The 21,657-nt window shown below is 42.5% G+C and overlaps 1 protein-coding gene across 1 annotated transcript in view; it reads left to right on the top strand.

Moving 5' to 3' along the window:
* sdc2 (syndecan 2) overlaps positions 1-21,657 on the top strand; it is a 133,724-nt gene that overhangs the window by 89,110 nt on the left and 22,957 nt on the right. The window contains exons 2-3 of the mRNA XM_061982605.1: positions 11,390-11,504; positions 16,814-16,986. Of these exons, the coding sequence (XP_061838589.1) occupies positions 11,390-11,504; positions 16,814-16,986 (288 nt within the window). The remainder of the gene's footprint in view (positions 1-11,389; positions 11,505-16,813; positions 16,987-21,657) is intronic.

The following is a 21,657-nucleotide window of genomic DNA, read 5'->3' as shown; positions in this document are numbered from 1 at the left end:
CGTCCTGTAGTCAGTTTCAGAGTTGGTCCCAAACATGGCGTCCTGTAGTCAGTTTCAGAGTTGGTCCCGAACATGGCGTCCTGTAGTCAGTTTCAGAGTTGGTCCCGAACATGGCCATCTGTAGTCAGTTTCAGAGTTGGTCCCAAACATGGCGTCCTGTAGTCAGTTTCAGAGTTGGTCCCAAACATGGCGTCCTGTAGTCAGTTTCAGAGTTGGTCCCAAACATGGCGTCCTGTAGTCAGTTTCAGAGTTGGTCCCAAACATGGCGTCCTGTAGTCAGTTTCAGAGTTGGTCCCAAACATGGCGTCCTGTAGTCAGTTTCAGAGTTGGTCCCGAACATGGCGTCCTGTAGTCAGTTTCAGAGTTGGTCCCGAACATGGCCATCTGTAGTCAGTTTCAGAGTTGGTCCCGAACATGGCGTCCTGTAGTCAGTTTCAGAGTTGTTTCCAAACATGGCGTCCTGTAGTCAGTTTCAGAGTTGTTTCCAAACACGGCGTCCTGTAGTCAAGTGACGGGTTTTTGACCAATCAGAGACAGTATAGCCAGACAATCTCTTAAATGATTAGTCAATTACCATGAATTGATTAACGTGGACCCCGACTTAAACAAGTTGAAAAACTTATTCGGGTGTTACCATTTAGTGGTCAATTGTACGGAATATGTACTGTACTGTGCAATCTACTAATAAAAGTCTCAATCAATCAATCAATAGCTAGACGAAGGACACTATGTTTAGAACCAACTTTAAAACCAAGTTGTTCATACTCTCTCTATAGAGGGCTCTGGTTTGACATTGTCATTACTGCCACAAGTGGTGGAAAAGTGTATTAGAGGGTTAATACTGACCACAGCTCAGAACCAGATAATTTCCGTGGTTCAACAATGGGCCTTATAGTTAAGAAACCCTGCTCCGTATGACAGCGCTCTATTGTTTTTAGAAAATCTCCTGCAAATATGTTAGTCTCTTCCAAGTTTTATGAACTGAATAACCCTGCTCTAGATGACCTTTGACCAGCTTTTTTGCAGTAGGGCCTTAAAATAGAAGAGCGTTCCTGTTGCATAGACTGGGCAATGACCTGACAAAATACATGGACAGAAATCAATTGTCCACTACAGATGAGGCTGGTTCTCAGAAATATATAAAATAGTAAAGGGGTAAATCCGGTTCCCGAGTCCTTGGCTTAGGTTATTGTACACTAAAGCACCGCATGCATTTGATTAGTCACACACTTTCAGGCATGAATGCCGATGTGTCATGTTAACATGCTTAATTGCGCACATCCCCCGACTCTGTAGAATCAATGAATTAATGAAATACTCACATAAATTAGTAAAACACTTTCGACTCATGCATGCGCGTGTGTGGCCTCTATCTCATTAGCGTCCTTTGTCGCCACAAACTGCCGCCTGACGTGTTTTGCTCCGATGCTCATATTATTGGCAATGCATCCTGACCTGTGGAGCGCACTGAGCAGTGAATGGGAGGGACGCGGGCGGGGGGTTGTGTTCGCAGGGGTAGAAGGCAAGTAAGGTTAAGATAAAGTTGCTTTGAACAAATTCTCTCTTTGATCAAGCGGCTTGAGGAGTGAAAGGTCCTTCTTTCACAAGTCACTTGACTGAGGAGGAATGGAGATGTGCATTGTTCTGTTTCAGTCTTTTCCTCCCACCTTCTTCGCCGTCTTTCACTATCGAGGTATTTAGCGGTGTGAACTCCCGGCTTCTTTGTCATGGAGAGTGCCAGCGCCTCTCTTTCATGCCTCTACACACATACACGTATGCACAATGACTTAAAAGTACCACTGTGCCTACACACGTGTCCCAGAGACAAGAGATTTCTTTGTATTGTTGCATTTCTTGTGAGTCTTTTGTGTAAACAGAAGCATGTGTACTGGCCTCAGAGCTCTATGAAATCGATGTTCTCATTGATAGTCACTTTAGAACAGTCTTGTTTAACAGATAACTGATAATCGGCCATTTTTGCATTGTATCTCTCCAAACGCAGCAAGCCCTAAACAGTCATTAGTGTGGCGTAAATTGTCACCACACAATTACTCTTATTCTTTGCCCCGGACAAAAGAAGACCTCTCATTGGTCTTTGATGCCAGACCAATTGATTGTTTCCTCTAATCCAACCTCTTTCAGCCTGAGGTTTATCAGCAAAATATCATTAGAGCTGACCTGTAACTGGAGCAAACAGGCAGACTAACAGACACACACACACACAGGGATGATATCGTGTTGTGGGTGGTCTTACTTTTGCAGCCCATTTTTAACCTCTAAAGCAGTGGTTCTTAACCTTGTTGGAGGTACCGAACCCCACCAGTTTCATATGCGCATTCACCGAACCCTTCTTTAGTGAAAAATAAAATGTTTTTTTTTCAAATTCAAGACAAAGTTATGTATTTTTACTGATGCACAAAATGAACCATGCATCAACATCACCTTGTTCAAAGAACAAAACAAACACATTGCATGAACTCACAACAAATTACACACATGCAAATCAGTCTGACTTCTGCTGTTGCCGTATCCATAAAGCCGATAGGGCAGTGGTTCTTAACATTGTTGGAGGTACCGAACCCCACCAGTTTCATATGTGCATTCACCGAACCCTTCTTTAGAGAAAAACACATTTTTTTTCTTAATTTATTCTTCATTTATAAATATCCATCCATCCATGCATCCATTTTCTACCGCTTATTCCCTTCTGGGTCGCGGGGGGCGCTGGAGCCTATCTCAGCTACAATCGGGCGGAAGGCGGGGTACACCCTGGACAAGTCGCCACCTCATCGCAGGGCCAACACAGATAGACAGACAACATTCACACACTAGGGCCAATTTAGTGTTGCCAATCAACCTATCCCCAGGTGCATGTCTTTGGAGGTGGGAGGAAGCCGGAGTACCCGGAGGGAACCCACGCAGTCACGGGGAGAACATGCAAACTCCACACAGAAAGATCCCGAGCCCGGGATTGAAGCCAAGACTACTCAGAATCATGAAATTATGTTTTTATATTAAAGAAATACTAATCAATATATCTCCTCTCTGAGCTGCCACCTTACCGTGGTAGAGGAGTTTGCGTGTCCCAATGATCCTAGGAGCTATGTTGTCCGGGGGTTTCTATGCCCCCTGGTAGGGTCTCCCAAGGCAAACTGGTCCTAGGTGAGGGATCAGACAAAGAGCAGCTCGAAGACCTCGATGAAGAACACAAACAAAGGACCCAGATTTCCCTCGCCCGGACGCGGGTCACCAGGGCCCCCTCTGGAGCCAGGCCCGGAGGTGGGGCACGATGGCGAGCGCCTGGTGGTGGCCGGGCCTGTCCCCATGGGGCCCGGCCGGGCACAGCCCGAAGAGGCAACGTGGGTCCCCCCTCCAATGGGCTCACCACCCATAGCAGGGGCCATAGAGGTCGGGTGCAGTGTGAGCTGGGCGGCAGTCGAGGGCAGGGCACTTGGCGGTCCGATCCTCGGCTACATAAGCTGGCTCTTGGGACGTGGAACGTCACTTCACTGGGGGTGGAGGGGCCTGAGCTAGTGCGTGAGGTGGAGAAGTTCCGGCTAGATATAGTCGGACTCACTTCGACGCACAGCAAGGGCTCTGGAACCACTTCTCTTGAGAGGGGCTGGACTCTCTTCCACTCTGGCGTTGCCGGCAGTGAGAGGCGACGGGCTGGGGTGGCAAATCTTGTTGCCCCTCGGCTCAAAGCCTGCACATTGAAGTTCAACCCGGTGGACGAGAGGGTAGCTTCCCTTCGCCTTCAGGTGGGGGGACGGGTCCTGACTGTTGTTTGCGTTTACGCGCCAAACGGCAGCTCAGAGTACCCACCCTTTTTGGACTCACTCGAGGGAGTACTGGAGAGTGCTCCCCCGGGTGATTCCCTCGTTCTACTGGGGGACTTCAACGCTCATGTTGGCAGCGACAGTGAAACCTGGAGAGGTGTGATTGGGAAGAATGGCCGCCCGGATCTGAACCCGAGTGGTGTTCTGTTATTGGACTTTTGTGCTCGTCACAGATTGTCGATAACAAACACCATGTTCAAACATAAGGGTGTCCATATGTGCACTTGGCACCAGGACACCCTAGGCCGCAGTTCCATGATCGACTTTGTAGTTGTGTCATCGGATTTGCGGTCTCATGTTTTGGACACTCGGGTGAAGAGAGGGGCGGAGCTTTCTACCGATCACCACCTGGTGGTGAGTTGGCTGCGAAGGTGGGGGAGGATGCCGGACAGACCTGGCAGGCCCAAACGCATTGTGAGGGTTTGCTGGGAACGCCTGGCAGAGTCTCCTGTCAGAGAGAGTTTCAATTCCCACCTCCGGAAGAACTTTTAACATGTCCCGAGGGAGGTGCTGGACATTGAGTCCGAGTGGACAATGTTCCGTACCTCTATTGTCGAGGCGGCCGATTGGAGCTGTGGCCGCAAGGTAGTTGGTGCCTGTCGTGGCGGTAATCCTAGAACCCGTTGGTGGACGCCGGCGGTGAGGGATGCCGTCAGGCTGAAGAAGGAGTCCTATCAGGTTCTTTTGGCTCATGGGACTCCTGAGGCAGCAGACAGGTACCGACAGGCCAAGCGGTGTGCGGCTTCAGCGGTCGCGGAGGCAAAAACTCGGACATGGGAGGAGTTCGGGGAGGCCATGGAAAAAGACTTCCGGACGGCTTCGAAGCAATTCTGGACCACCATCCGCCGCCTCAGGAAGGGGAAGCAGTGCAGTGTCAACACCGTGTATGGTGGGGATGGTGCTCTGCTGACCTCGACTGCGGATGTTGTGGATCGGTGGAGGGAATACTTCGAAGACCTCCTCAAACCTACCAGCACGTCTTCCTATGAGGAAGCAGGGCCTGGGGAATCTGTGGTGGGCTCTCCTATTTCTGGGGCTGAGGTTGCCGAGGTAGTTAAAAAGCTCCTCGGTGGCAAGGCCCCGGGGGTGGATGAGACCCGCCCGGAGTTCCTTAAGGCTCTGGATGTTGTGGGGCTGTCTTGGTTGACAAGACTCTGCAACATCGCGTGGACATCGGGGGCGGTACCTCTGGATTGGCAGACCGGGGTGGTGGTTCCTCTCTTTAAGAAGGGGAACCGGAGGGTGTGTTCCAACTATCGTGGGATCACACTCCTCAGCCTTCCCGGTAAGGTCTATTCAAGTGTACTGGAGAGGAGGCTACGCCGGATAGTCGAACCTCGGATTCAGGAGGAACCGTGTGGTTTTCGTCCTGGTCGTGGAACTGTGGACCAGCTCTATACTCTCGGCAGGGTCCTTGAGGGTGCATGGGAGTTTGCCCAACCAGTCTACATGTGCTTTGTGGACTTGGAGAAGGCATTCGACCATGTACCCCGGGAAGTCCTGTGGGGAGTGCTCAGAGAGTATGGGGTAACGGACTGTCTTATTGTCGCAGTTCGCTCCCTGTATAATCAGTGTCAGAGCTTGGTCCGCATTGCCGGCAGTAAGTCGGACACGTTTCCAGTGAGGGTTGGACTCCGCCAAGGCTGCCCTTTGTCACCGATTCTGTTCATAACCTTTATGGACAGAATTTCTAGGCGCAGTCAGGGCGTTGAGGGGATCTGGTTTGGTGGCTGCGGGATTAGGTCACTGCTATTTGCAGATGACGTGGTCCTGATGGCTTCCTCCGGCCAAGATCTTCAGCTCTCACTGGATCGGTTCGCAGCCGAGTGTGAAGCGACTGGGATGGGAATCAGCACCTCCAAGTCCGAGTCCATGGTTCTCTCCCGGAAAAGGGTGGAGTGCCATCTCCGGGTTGGGGAGGAGATCTTGCCCCAAGTGGAGGAGTTCAAGTACCTCGGAGTCTTGTTCACGAGTGGGGGAAGAGTGGGTCGTGAGATCGACAGGCGGATCGGTGCGGCGTCTTCAGTAATGCGGACGCTGTATCGATCCGTTGTGGTGAAGAAGGAGCTGAGCCGGAAGGCAAAGCTCTCGATTTACCGGTCGATCTACGTTCCCATCCTCACCTATGGTCATGAGCTTTGGGTCATGACCGAAAGGACAAAATCACGGGTACAAGCGGCCGAAATGAGTTTCCTCCGCCGAGTGGCGGGGCTCTCCCTTAGAGATAGGGTGAGAAGCTCTGTCATTCGGGGGAGCTCAAAGTAAAGCCGCTGCTCCTCCACATCGAGAGGAGCCAGATGAGGTGGTTCGGGCATCTGGTCAGGATGCCACCCGAACGCCTCCCTAGGAAGGTGTTTCGGGCACGTCCGACCGGTAGGAGGCCACGGGGAAGACCCAGGACACGCTGGGAAGACTATCTCTCCCGGCTGGCCTGGGAACGCCTCGGGATCCCCCGGGAGGAGCTGGACGAAGTGGCTGGGGAGAGGGAAGTCTGGGCTTCCCTGCTTAAGCTGCTGCCCCCGCAACCCGACCTCGGATAAGCGGAAGAAGATGGATGGATGGATGGATAATCAATATATTTTTTTACAAACAGAAAGTTACAGGAATGTATACATGATCCCAGTATACATCTCATTGTGCAACATGTGAATGTGATATCTGAAAGGGATACAAATTCTTTCCAAAGCAGGACCCCCACCCAGACATACAATACTAGTACACAGCTCATGAAAAACAATATTTTTTGTTATTGTCATTGTAAGTGGGCCAAAACACTTACATTAGAAAATATGGAAATGACTGCTGTCATTTGATTATAATAATAAAACATTTAACTTGTTATTTAGTCAGGTTTGGGACAGGTGTGGACACAGTGTGCACGTCTGACGTCGCTCACATGTGGTCCACTGAATCCTCAAAGAGTTTTTGCGTTTGCTCACGCACATGGAAAATTAGAGGGAACATTATTTGGGGGTATCCATAAGCCGCCGATAGGGAGAAGTTTTTATATACAAGATGAGTCGGGTGTGTCTTGACCTCCGCCGAACCCCTGGGCCCGACTCACCGAACCCCTCGGGTTCGATCGAACCCAGGTTAAGAACCACTGCGATAGGGAGAAGTTTTTATTTACACGATAAGTCGGCTGTGTCTTGTCCTCCGTGACGAAGGCTCCGTCGAACCCCTGAGGCTGACTCACCGAACCCCTAGGGTTTGATCGAAACCAGGTTAAGAACCACTGCTCTAAGGCTATGTCTACACTAAGCCGGATAAACCCTTGAACAAATAATTATTTAGCCTAAGCCCCGTTTTGGCCACACTAATTCATCGTTTAAGGTTCCTCTCCTTGGATATGTTTTTACATGGGTAAGTGCGCCATCCATTTCTTGAATCTCCGACTCTTAGCTTTGTATGGACTCATTGATCGTTTACAAATTGAGTTCGGAGAGAAAGTGACGCCAGAAAGACCACGCCACAGCCAGCTTCCTAATAAAGCGGTTTCGTAACTCGGAGCTAACCACTGGAAAGATGGAGGCGAGTCATCCAGACATGCCCGTGTTTCTCATTCTTCTACATGTACAGACGCTGTGGAAATCACACATGAATACCTTTAGAGAAGAAAACGCGTGATTGCAGCTATTTGGGATACAACACATCTCAGACGGCAAGAGAACTTTCAAATGTCCAGGTCAACTGTGCCGTCGAGGAAAGACTACGAAAAACGGCAAATGCATTTGGACTGGCAAAGCAGACTATCAGTTATTGTCCGCCACGCCATGTATGTAGTGGACTCGACGTCTAGGTCCAGAGTAAATAAAGTCACCAAAAACGAATGGACAATGAAGGTGAAGGCAAAAGAGTGACAAGTGTCCTGACCAGATGTCTAGATCCCTAGATTGATGTAAAATGTTCTTCATCACATTGTTTACTTCCACATGTCCATTAAAGATTTGATTAATTAATGATGTCTCAGGTGTGATTCACTACAATAGGGCCCCACAGCACACTGGATTCCAGTTAATTGAAATACCACAACACTGGATATTGTTCAGATAAGTTAAATTTAAGAACTTGCACACAAAGCAACACTGGAGGTGACTATGACGTGCACATTTTCCACGCATGCGTAGTGGGTCGCGTTGCGCCGGCGGACGGAGGGGGGCAGGGATTTACCCTGGATAACCTTAGCCGGGGTAGAGTAGAAGGGGCCTAAAACAGCACTTTCAGTAAAGAGAATCCTGCTGACGACAGATTTTACAATCCGACTTGAATAGGTGTTGCCATGGATGCAATTACAGTGGTACCTTCATTTCATTAATTCATTTAATCTATTCATTTATTTCAGGCAATGACACAGAAAAAGTGATTCATGTAGTGCAAAAGGGAATGTACAATATGTAAACGTGACGATCCAGTTTTGCCTAAAGGGAGTGGGAAGAAGATTATTTAATCCCACCCCCAGTTCTCCATTCAGTGATTAATGCATTGAGCTTCACTGTTCCTTTGTTTAAGGATTATCATACAATGTTATATAATTGTAGCATTTCTACAGGTAACACTTGATTATTACATTTTAACAATAATTTGTAGCAACTATGTTAGAAGAATGAACAATACCAACAATGGTAATGGACAATATACCAACAATGGTAAGGAAACATTGAGCACATGTTAACACTATGAGACAGAGTACAACAACAATTCAAATTAAAGACCCTCCTCTCTATATTTAACCAAACCCGATGCTTATATAACAGTTTAAATTGATGAATAATTTGGCATTGCGTGTGTTGTAAGTCCAGTTTGTTCCAGAGTTTCACTCCGCATACAGACACACAAAAACTTTTACGAGTGGTTTGAGCTCTCGGCAATGAGAAATATCCAAAACCTCTCAAGTTATGAGCCCGCGTAGGTTAGGCCGTAATAATTTATCAAATGCTTTATATAAGATTATTGATGTATTGTATTTAACAAGATCATCACGTTTTAGCAACTTTGATTGCATAAACAGATTATGAGTATGTTCTTGGCTTGGTTTACGAGTTTGTTGCCCTGTTCCCTATTGATATTAATTATTCTCTTTCCGGGACCCCCAAAAAACAACACAACATGAAACACGCTTTTAAATAAGAAAAAAAAGGAACTTCTAGATAGCGCATGTTGTATCAAAAACACAACAGAATGTACTACCCACAACTACAGTAATTCTACCAAATAATGTAATAATGTACAGCTTTTACCTTGGAGACTGGACCTCTCCTGCAAGCTGCTTCTCTATCAAACCCACCACCAGCAGCTTCTCTGTATTTTCATGGATAAAAGTCCGCCGTTGGGAAATCATTTTAACGTCCATTTGCTTCAGTAGCAGTGCTGTGCTTGTACTGCATTGGCAAGTCTGCTATGGGCACACCCCTGTCACGTTTTTTAATTTTAATTTGTTTCTTGATTTCAATTATTAGCATCCACTTTTTCTTTCAGTCAGTGTCCTTCACATTCATTTTCTTTGTTCCTATAGCTGGAAAAATTGAATTGGGTCTTTCTCGCAATTAGCTAAAGCCAGTGAATAAGACACTGGAATGGGGTTGACTGTAATGTTTAATGGGGAGGCATGGCTCATTCGGTACAGTGGCCATCTTGCAACCAGAGGGTTACTGGTTCGATGCTGGCCTGGAGAGCTCATGTTGAGGTGTCCCTATGCAAGACACTGAACCCCTACCAGCTTCTGATGGGTTGTGGTTAGTGCCTTGCATGGCGGCTTCTGGCATCAGTGTGTGATGATGTGTAATTTAAAGTGCTTTGGGTATTATTCCAGGTATAGTACGGAACTAGCGATGGGGAGGCTCACAACCCCAATTTTTGCTGGCAACCTGGATAACAATTAGCCTCGAAAATATCAAAAAACTCTTTGGCACATGTTTTAGTTGCAATGCACGTTTTTTTTTCGAAGAATCATGTTTCATGCAATTTTATATTTTTTCTTGCTATCATTTTAATTCACACACTGTTTTAGGAATATATTGTTAAACATTAATAATATAAAACACACAATCAAGTCATTTAGGAGAATATTGGATTATATGGCAGTGCAAAAACGGCATTCTCTTGTTAAATTCTAATTAAGCCAGATGGCAAGAAGCTTTTCAACATAACAGAGATATGTAGGTTACAGCCTTTTTAGTTTGTATCCGTGTTAAGCTGCAAAACAAACATTCTGACCACTTAGATCAGTTGCCAGGACAGCAGCGCAGGGGGAAGGGCTGGTTGTGCAATTAGACATTTACCTATGCTCCTTTTGAATCACAATAAATTGTATCCTCAGGGCATTCAATCGATCGCAGCTGGACTGTTTGGTTTGTCTTCGAGGACGTTTCGCCTTTCATCCGAGTGGGCTTCATCAGTTAGTATCAAAACCGTTTTGTTTTTTTTCTCACTACAATAGGACGAAACCATCCTTGCCCCCAAGCACACCCTCCTGGTTTTGGAGTATACATATTTGGAGTTTTTGGCACCAGCCTCTAGACTAGATCTGACCAATCTAAGTCTATGAGCATGAACTGAAGAAGCCTACTCGGATGAGAGGCGAAACGTCTCCTAGGACAAACCAAACAGTCCAGTTGTGATCAATTGAATGCCCGGAGATGACAATGACCTGGATGAATTCATAGACAATAAATTGTAACACTAGCTGTCCGTTGGTAAACATACACTATATTACCCAAAGTATTTGGCCGCCTGCCTTGACTCACATATGAACTTGAAGTGCCATCCCATTCCTAACCCATAGGGTTCAATATGATGTCGGTCCACCTTCTGCAGCTATTACATCTTCAACTCTTCAGGGAAGGCTGTCCACAAGGTTACGGAGTGTGTTTATAGGAATTTTCGACCATTCTTCCTAAAGCGCATTGGTGAGGTCACATACTGATGTTGGTCGAGAAGGCCTGGCTATCAGTCTCCGTTCTAATTCATCCCAAAGGTGTTCTATCGGGTTCAGGTCAAGACTCTGTGCAGGCCAGTCAAGTTCATCCACACCAGACTCTGTCATCCATGTCTTTGTGGACTTTGCTTGTGCACTGGTGCACAGTCATGTTAGAAGAGCAAGGGGCCCGCTTCCAACTGTTCCCATAAGGTTGGGAGCATAGAATTGACAGTTGACTTTGGAATATTTAGGAGCAAGGAAATTTCACGACTGGATTTGTTGCACAGGTGGCATCCTATGACAGTTCCACGGTGGAAATCACTGAGCTCCTGAGAGCGGCCCATTCATTCACAAATGTTTCTAGAAACAGCCTCCATGTCTAAGTGCTTGATTTTATACACCTGTGGCCGGGCCAAGTGATTAGGACACCTGATTCTGATCATTCGGATGGGTGGCCAAATACTTTTGGCAATACATTAAGGTCAAACTACATGCAAACATTGGCAAATTGATGTTTCAGATTCGGACATTTGCACCTCAATAAATTAGATATTTTAAGTAACATAATGTGGCATTGCAATGATCATGTTGCATATTAAAAAAATTCTAAATTTTGGATGTTTTTGTTTTGCAGATAGCAGAGGCAGCAAAAACCTCCTCCCAGGTCGATGACCTGTACCTGGACGATGCCGGCTCAGGAGGTTACTACCCCGAAGATGACGACGACTTTAACTCAGGCTCTGGCTCAGGTATGAATGGTGATTGCAGGAAGTGTTTACTTTAAACTAGGGCAGTCAACCTTAACACGTTAACGCATGTGATTACTAATGAATGAAGATTAAACACAGTGTTTGTTTTGACTGCCGGAATGTAGCGCACATTGCTTAGGCAGTGATCTCGTCACGTAACTGAGGTAATTAGTTAGTCTTCCAGCTAGGGCTGGGCGATATGGCCTTTTTTTAATATCTCAATATTTTTAGGCCATGTCACGATACACAATATATATATCGTGATATTTTGCCTTAGCCTTGAATGAACACTTGATGCATATAATCACAGCAGTATGATGATTCTATGTGCCTACATCAAAACATTCTTCTTCATACTGCATTAATATATGCTCATTTTAAACTTCCATGCAGATAGGGAAATCACAACTAAGTCAATTGACCAAAACTGTATTTATTAAACAGTTATTAAGCAGTGGCACAAACATTCATGTCATTTCAAAACAGAAAGTGCAAGATTGTCAGAGACATTTTAAAACAAGCTATTAGTGCACTTTAGTGCATGATGTCACTAAGATGACATATCAAAAAAACAGTAAAATAAAGTGCACTTTTTGTACAGTACGCCACTACAATAGTTTAAAATAAATAAAGTGCACTTTTGTGTATTATGTCACACAAGATATTTCAATAACTGTCAAATAAAAATGAGCTGCATAATAGGAAATCAAATAGTGTATGTCCTTCACTATGTGGTAGGTTCCTGCGGACGTTATCTCCTTATGTCGTGGACTATTTTTTTTCATACGGTGTTGATGTGGAAATGGTTGCCTCGGCATTTTGTTGGTGTGGCACCGAACGGAGATGTTGACATGCGGAGTAAGCACTCTTCATTCAGGTGACTTTTCAAATGATGCTACATATTAGCAGTAATGCTACTTTTTGTAGCAACGCTTTCGCCCCACACTTGACAAATTACGGTTGTCTGTTCGACATATTCCCACTTGAAGCCAAACCACCTGCAGACGATGGACCCCCTGCTGTTTTTCTTGGGAATTAATTCTTCCTTCATTTGTTACCAGATTCGCACCTTCTTTCTCTCGTATTACTACTCGCACCACAGCTAACTTTAGCCATGCTGCTACCTCTCTGCTCCGCGAGGGCGTATACGTATGTGACGTATGTAAGAAGGTGCACTTGTTTAAGTCTCTGTGAGAAGGAGAGACTTCAAAGAGTGAGAAGAGCCTGTAGTGTAATGCCTGCAGCTAAAAGCAACTGCGTGAGAACGTATACTCGACAAACTTTCTTATCGTCGGCAAACATCAAGCTTAAAATAGCATTGTAAAGCGAAACATGAGCGTGAGGATGGCGTCGCTAGCATTAATACTACATGGACAGCCAACAGAGGACGACAAACTATGCTGGCTGAGTCTGCCTGCGTTTACCACAGATAAGTTACACAATGCCCTTTCTAAATAGACAGCCACCACATGTAAGCCACTTAACATCTGTGAAGATCGAGTGCTCCAAGATGTTGTTCATGTCGCCAGCTACTGTCGTACAAACTACCTCCAAAGTAGTTTGTACAAAAAAGAAATCAGCTATCATTTAAAAAGGAACATTTTTGCAGACTTTCAAAATGTGCACTTAATCCTTACTATACTTACTATCACTAAGCTTTGAGCAAATCAATGACTTTCAGTTCTGTAAAACATTTAAAAAATGTTCCTGTGTGACATTCTGATTACAAAATTGCATTTGTATCCAAATATTGAGAAATTTCCTCAAGCAAATTTGATTTGTGCAAGCAAATAATAACCCGTGATTAATTTGATTAAAAAAGATGAATCACTCGACAGCCCTACTTAAAACCCATCTTCTGTGTCACTTAGGTAGGTTTTTCAACTGCATAATACCAAAAACATGTAAATAGTGTGCTACATAATCAGATATCTCTATGCCCCACACTTGGAAAGTGTCCTTTTGTGATGTTATAAATGGTAAATGGGTTATACTAGTATAACGCTTTTCTACCTTCAAGGTACTCAAAGCGCTTTGACACTATTTCCACATTCACCCATTCACACACACATTCACACACTGATGGTGGGAGCTGCCGTGCAGGGCCCTAACCACGACCTATCAGGAGCAAGGGGGAAGTGTCTTGCTCAAGGACACAACGGACGTGACGTGGTTGGTAGAAGGTTGGGGATCGTACCAGGAACCCTCAGGTTGCTGGCACGGCCACATGCCACGCCGTTCCCGTAATTAAATATATTTCAAAAAGGTAAATAAATGCAAGTTTGGTCCAGCATGTTTTTAACTGATAGTAAAAAAAAAAAGTGTCCAGGTAAAATATGCATATTTTACAGCAGGGGTCATCAACCTGATCGACTTGTCGATCTTTGAGACCTTTAGGGTGTATCGCTGAAATTTTCAGGAAAATAAATGCTTTCTCACATCAGATTTTTTTATTTTTTTAAACATTTGTTTATGGTTTTTCAGACACATTGTTGTCAAACATATATCAAATGTGATGTTTTTCCCCCCAACAAGAGAAATAGAAATAATAATAAATAAATAATACAAAAAATAAAGTAAGAAACCACAGACAGCTGCATTTCTGAATGGGCTTAGAGCAGACCTGGGAAAAATCCGTCCCGCCGGACGTTCAACATAATTTTTTTAGACCTTTAACATCAAAACTGTCGCCACCATTATGATGTGCATTGCTGTTTTTAAATGACCGTAAGTCTTGAACTTTAGAAAGTACTTCAATGATTGAAATCTGTGCTTTTGGTGTTATACGAGTTATTACGATAATCTACGTCACAGCAGCTCAGACGAGGAACAAAGCAGAGTGGGCGGGGTTTGTCACCAGAGCCGCCAGCTCAAAACGCATGTGTCAGAAACAGATGCGGAAGCAGATTTATACATGATAATATATCATATTGTAGGTGTTTATTACTAGAGATGTCCGATAATATCGGCCTGCCGATATTATCGGCCCATAAATGCATTAAAATTTAATATCGGAAATTATTGGTATCGTTTTTTTTTTTTATTATCGGTATCGTTTATTTTTTATTTTTTTTATTTTTTTATTAAATCAACATAAAAAACACAAGATACACTTACAATTAGTGTACCAACCCAAAAAACCTTCCTCCCCCATTTACACTCATTCACACTCATACACACAAAAGGGTTGTTTTTTTCTGTTATTAATATTCTGGTTCCTACATTATATATCAATATATATCAATACAGTCTGCAAGGGATACAGTCCGTAAGCACACATGATTGTGCGTGCTGCTGGTCCACTAATAGTACTAACCTTTAACAGTTAATTTTACTCATTTTCATTAATTACTAATTTCTATGTAACTGTTTTTATATTGTTTTACTTTCTTTTGTATTCAAGAAAATGTTTTTAATTGATTTATCTTATTTTATTAATTATTTTTTAAAAGTACCTTATCTTCACCATACCTGGTTGTCCAAATTAGGCATAATAATGTGTTAATTCCACGACTGTATATATCGGTTGATATCGGTATCGGTTAATATCGGTATCGGTAATTAAAGAGTTGGACAATATCGGAATATCGGATATCGGCAAAAAGCCATTATCGGATATACATTTTTGTTGTGTTTTGCTTGATTGTAAACGATACACAACTATTGAGGAGCTGGTCTGAGAAGTGAAAAAGTTAGAGTGTTGTTAATATTCAGTGTTTATTGTTCATAGTTAATATTGTAAATCCCATTTTCTTTATTTGAATGTACATTTTGGGTGTCTCATTCAGTAAAAAACTGTAAAATTCCATTCTGTTTTTTTTGAGGTGGTCTGTCATAAAAATGAAACCAACAATACATGTGTAAATATCACCTAGACCTTGCCTTGGTTTGAGGCCAAGAGCAGAGATCTTTGGCTTCAAAAGGTTGGTGGCCACTGTTGTACACAATGTGACATGACTTTTTTAAGTGGCTCTTACTTACTTTTTAGTCATCGGCCTAAAAGAGCTGAATCGCTGCAAGGAATAAATTAAATTGAATGAATGAAAAGGTAAAAGAAGAAAGGTTTCACATCAATAGATTATCCACAACTACCGACTTATTATTCCTCCTTGGCACTTCAAGAAATTCAGAAACACTGTGAAAACATTAAGAATGAAGACAGAATGAGGTTAAATTCAACATGTTTTACCTATAATAGGACAGGATATATTATATTTATCACACATTGTGGGAAATTCCACAGTCGCAGTGTAAAATGTGAACAGGATACAGTGTAGATAAGACAAAAACACAAGTACCGTATTATTCGGACTGAAAGGCGCACTTAAAATCCTTTCATTTTCTCAAAACTCGATAGTGCGCCTTATAACTATCGGTGCGCCTAATGTACAGAATAAGTTTGGTTGTGCTTACCGACCTCATATTTTATTTGGTACATGGTGAAATGATAAGTGTGACCAGTAGACGGCAGTCACACATAAGAGATACGTGTAGACTGCAATATGACTCAAGTAAACAACACCAAAATGTTATATGTTCCATCGAAAATATAGAACATTAGACACGGCGCTCAACAATCTATCAAAATGTTTTAGTACTGTCCTTCAACATACAAGTATTATTATGGTATGTTTATAAGGTAAGACATATCGGCGTTTTGTTTCGCAATATTATGCAAAAGCAACTTTTCTTACCTCCTGGTACCTGCTGATCTGTATTTGGGATCTGCATAAGTCCTGAAAATGTGCGTGTGTCTGCCTTTGTAGACCGTTTTTGACAAAATAATAGAATGGAAAATGACACAATATGTTACTGCGTATGTCAGCAGCCAAATTAGGAGCCTTAGTTTGCTTACTTTCTAATAAAAGAAACATTTTCTCGTATGTTCACTATTTTATTTAAGGACAAAATTGCAATAAGAAACATTTGATTAATGTAACGTACATTTTTTTGTTAAAATAAAGCCAATAATGCCATTTTTTGTGGTCCCCTTTATTTACAAAAGTATCGAAAATTATCGAAGTACATTTTGGTACCGGTAACCTATTTTGCTATACACACATCTTGTTCTGCGGATGTAACAGCTTTGCTCAAGGAGCTACTCGGGTCCTCCACAGTTAAAAGAAAGGCGTTGCTCATTACGGGCGTCAGTTCAGCCAACATCATTCTGACAGTGGTGTCCAATGGGCAGCCTATAACAGATTCAGCTCGACAATGACAAATACCACCGCAGAAGTGTTTCACAAAAGGTTTAGGAAGGGTTAAACCATTTACTAATTGTCTTCATTTTTCTCGCCCTTTCCCCTCAGGTGGGGCTGAGGAGGTGGCTGAAGAGACCGTGACTGTCAGTATGGTTTATATCGCACCCAAAGCAGCGGAACCCACCAAGGACTCCACCAAAGATTTCACACCCAGAGTAGAGACAGCTACGGTCAGGGAAAAGGCCAGAGAGAGCACACCGAAGAAACCAACCAGAACAGAGGTGAGACCACAAAAACAATAAAAATGGGAAATAAGTTCATAACACAGCATTCTACCTTCCAGTAGCCATACTGTTGTTGTGTGAATAAGAGTGCACTCATACCTAGGGATGATACTCGAAACCGGTTTTCCTGGTTGTTCGATAAGAAAAGAACTGAGTCCTCGGACTCGAATCCCTTTTTGAGAACCGGTACCCGTTATCGAGACCACTATAGTAAAGAAAAATAGTTGGTTCTTTATTCGAATCCCTCGGAACGATCCCGTCCCGACCAGAAATGCTCCGTGTGACATCACAAGAAATGACGTCACGTAGCTCAGTCATTAGGCGCAGATAGGGAAAGCAGGAAAAACAATGGACCGGAAAAAGCACTCCAAGGTGTAATAAAGTTCAAAACAAAAGGTATAATCCAATGAATAACTTTACTGAGAGATTTGAGCAGGTTATTAACACTGACGACCAACCGGAAACATAGCAACCAGGCTAGCAACGCACCTCCTTTACGGCAGCTGTCGCAACGTTCTTAAAGCAACTGCAGCACATACATATATATACAACATATATCTCCCTTTTTTAACTTTTGTTTTTCTTTCCTTGTAAACAAAACAAAATCACACTGTATATGTGTTGTCTGTCTAATTATAAATAATGCAGATGAGGCGTGTTGGCTGAGTTCTTGACGTTTACTTTCACAGCGTGCTCATAACCTCATTCTTAGCTGCCGGGTGGCGACATGCAACAAACAACACTTTTCGGGGCTACCTCGCATGCTCGTCACTCCCGTTGCATGCTGGGTAGTGTAGTTGTTATATTCCCTAGCTCATAACATCACATCTTTCCCCCTATAAAGAAATAATGTTAACTCAATAAAGTGTATTTCTTTTTTTAGCTTTAACTTTTCATTTTTTTAGCATTGTAACCACATTTGCAAAGAACTTTTCTCTTCATAGAATTTCCGTTCAATAAAGAAATAAAGTGCAAAAATGTCAAAGCATCATAACAAACAGTTATGTCAAATAGCAGCAGAAGTGCACTTTTTGGAGAGCTGTATTATTTTCAGTTTTGTGCCCAAGGGACTGATTTTATTTAACACTATATTATTATTTATACACCTATAGTGATCACAGAGACAGGTTGTTTTTGTGTTACTGTATATATTTGTTTTTCTGAAAAATCCCACTTAATATACTTTGGGTAACAACAGTCAATATTTATTTTTTTTATTTTATTTTTTTAGGTGGGTAACAGTCAATATTTATTTATTTACTAGATTTTATTTTTTTCTTATATAACAAAAGTGAGCTTTTGTTAAACCAAATATTGTGTGGTTATTTCCATATACAACAACCTATCTGGACTCGATAAGAGATTTGATAAGGAATCGGTTCGATAAGAGGATTCGATAATAGGCTCAAACTCGATAATTTCTTATCAAACATCATCCCTACTCATACCAGGCAATCTCTACCATACTCAAGCACACACATTTTGATTGGTTTGGCGAGTGATAATTCTCCATCAGCTTTTGATAATATGTCCATTTCATGTTGTACTAATGACTGGGGACACATTTTCTGGGCACACATAACTATGCTGAAATAATATGTATCCCCTTTAACTTCATGGAGGATTAATGAAATGAGTCCAAATGTACAAGTTTTGTTGTAGATGATGCTACATATGTACAGAAAAACACATGACTTTAGTACATCAGTTGAAGAAAAAGAGTAAATTACATTAATAACATGCTGTAATATGATTTTGATAATATTATTAATTGCCTCTTTTGATAGATTGAACATTAACACCGATGGGAGCATTTTAAAATTCTTCCAGACTTAATTCCGCTTATTTGACTGATGAACATTATCACATAATTTATTCAGAAAGTAGAAATAACGAAAATTGAAGATAGAATACTATTAACCGCAACATTTAGGTGTAAAAAAACATTATCATTTGTACATTTTCAGAATGTGCGTTGTCTTTATTTTTTAATTATCATACCATGATTTTACCATGGGAATAGATGTTGCTCCATGTGGCCCATACTTGCCAACCCTCCCGATTTTCCAGGGTTTAACAATGGTCTTTACTCGAAGATGTCAAGAAATGCTGACACGTTGTATGATCTTTTAACTGGTTTAATGATAACGTTAATTTCAAGCACACACACACACACATGCAAGTGAATGCAACGCATACTTTCTCAACAGCCATACATGTCACACTGACGGTGGCCGTATAAACAACTTTAAGACTGTTACAAATGTGCACCACACTGTGAACCCACACCAAACAAAAATGACAAACACATTTCGGGAGAACATCCGCACCGTAACACAATATAAACACAACAGAACAAATAAGGTCTCAAAGTTGGCAATTATGATGTGGCCCCTGAGCTAAAATGAGCTTGAGACTTTTCAGCACAGTATACATGACTCTTTCAGCAAACACCACTGTGGCAAAATGAGAATAACCTGGCCAAAGGAAAAGTGCAAAACATTTGTAAACAAACTCCATCTTTACATGAACAAAAATCATGCTAGGACTGGAACCCTATGTAACTTCCATACCTGTGTGTAACTACATGCCATGGGTTGACGAATGAGCAGAAAACAGGCGAAAATATTATGTTTTAAGAGCTCACTAAACAATCTACCACTTGGATTTCTGACTGCTTGCCAACATGCACTTCGAAGCAAATGTCATAGCAAATGTCCCACAAACTACACAATGCTTGTCCTCTTCCTTTTTGATCTTATACGCACAATAATTCCGTTGAGAAAATGTTGACTTTGATTGCACAAAATACAAAACCAGTGAAGTTGGCACGTTGTTTAAATCTTAAATAAAAACAATGATTTGCAAATCCTTCTCAACTTATATTCAATTGAATAGACTGCAAAGACAAGATATTTAACTTTGGAACTGGTAAACTTTGTTCTTTTTTGCAAATATTAGCTCATTTGGAATTTGATGCCTGCAGCATGTTTCAAAAAAGCTGGCACAAGTGGCAAGAAAGACTGAAAAAGTTGAGGAATGCTCATCAAACACTTATTTGGAACATCCCACAGGTGAACAGGCTAATTGGGAACAGGTGGGTGCCATGATTGGGTATAAAAGCAGCTTCCATGAAATGCTCAGTCATTCGCAAACAAGGACGGTGCAAGGGTCACCACTTTGTGAACAAATGCATGAGCAAATTGTCGAACAATTTAAAAACAACATTTTTCAACGAGCTATTGCAAGGAATTTAGGGATTTCACCATCTATGTTCCGTAATATCATCAAAAGGTTCAGAGAATGTGGAGAAATCCTTGCACGTAAACGGCAATGCCCTTGACCTTCGATCCCTCAGGAGCTACTGCATCAAAACCCGACAGCACTGTGTAAAGGATATCACCACATAGGCTCAGGAGCACTTCAGAAAACCACTGTAGTTCGTCGCTACATCTGTAAGGGCAAGTTAAAACTCTACTATGCAAATGATCAACAACACCCAGAAACACAGCCGGCTTCGCTGGGCCCGAGCTCATCTAAGATGGACTGACGCAAAGTGTAAAAGTGTTCTGTGGTCTAACGAGTCCACATGTCAAATTGTTTTTGGAAACTGTGGACGCCGTGTCCTCTGGACCAAAGAGGAAAAGAACCATCCGGATTGTTATAAGCGCACATTTCAAAAGCAAGCATCTTAGTGCCCAAGACATGGGTAACTTATACATCTGTAAAGGCACCATTTATGCTGAAAGGTACATACAGGTTTTGGAGCAACATATGTTGCCATCCAAGCAACGTCTTTTTCATGCTTATTTCAGCAAGACAATGCCAAGCCACATTTTGCACGTGTTACAACAGTGTGGCTTCGTAATAAAAGACTAGACTGGCCTGCCTGTAGTCCAGACCTGTCTCCCATTGAAAATGTGTGGCACATTATGAAGCGTAAAATACGACAACGGAGACCCTGGACTGTTGAACAACTTAAGCTGTACATCAAGCAAGAATGGGAAATAGTTCCACCTGAAAAGCTTCAAAAATCTGTCTCCTCAGTTCCAAAACGATTACTGAGTGTTGTTAAAAGAAAAGGCCATGTAACACAGTGGTAAAAATGCCCCTGTGCCACCTTTTTTTGCAATGTGTTGCTGCCATTAAATTCTAAATGAATGATTATTTGCAACAACAAAAAAAGTTTCTCAGTTCAAACATCACATTTCTTGTCTTTGCAGTCTATTCAATTTAAAGTAAGTTGAAAAGGATTTGCAAATCATTGTATTCTGTTTTTATTTACGATTTACACAACTCGCCAACTTCACTGGTTTTGGGTTTTGTACATCTGATGTATTCGTGAAAACACTGGTGGCCTCAGTGGCATTAATAGGGTTCATTGCACAAACCATTCTGACTAAGGGTGGCAGCGTACCATCAAAAATAGCAATAATTTAATTTTCCATGTAAAAATGTGTACATGTAAAAACGACACCACTTTAACTTTTAAACAAAAAACACATCGAAGATGCATAATAAAACAGTCAACAACGTTCGTCAACGGCACAGCAGTGGAGATCGTAAGCAGCACCAAGTTCCTGGAGGTGCAACTGACAATATGACCTGATCCCTACACACTGTAAAAAGAGCTCAGCAGCTCATGCACCTTTTGCATAGGATGAAGAG

The sequence above is a fragment of the Nerophis lumbriciformis genome, linkage group LG21 (assembly GCF_033978685.3).
Source record: "Nerophis lumbriciformis linkage group LG21, RoL_Nlum_v2.1, whole genome shotgun sequence".
NCBI lineage: Eukaryota > Metazoa > Chordata > Actinopteri > Syngnathiformes > Syngnathidae > Nerophis > Nerophis lumbriciformis.
This window is presented reverse-complemented; position numbering and strand designations above follow the sequence as displayed.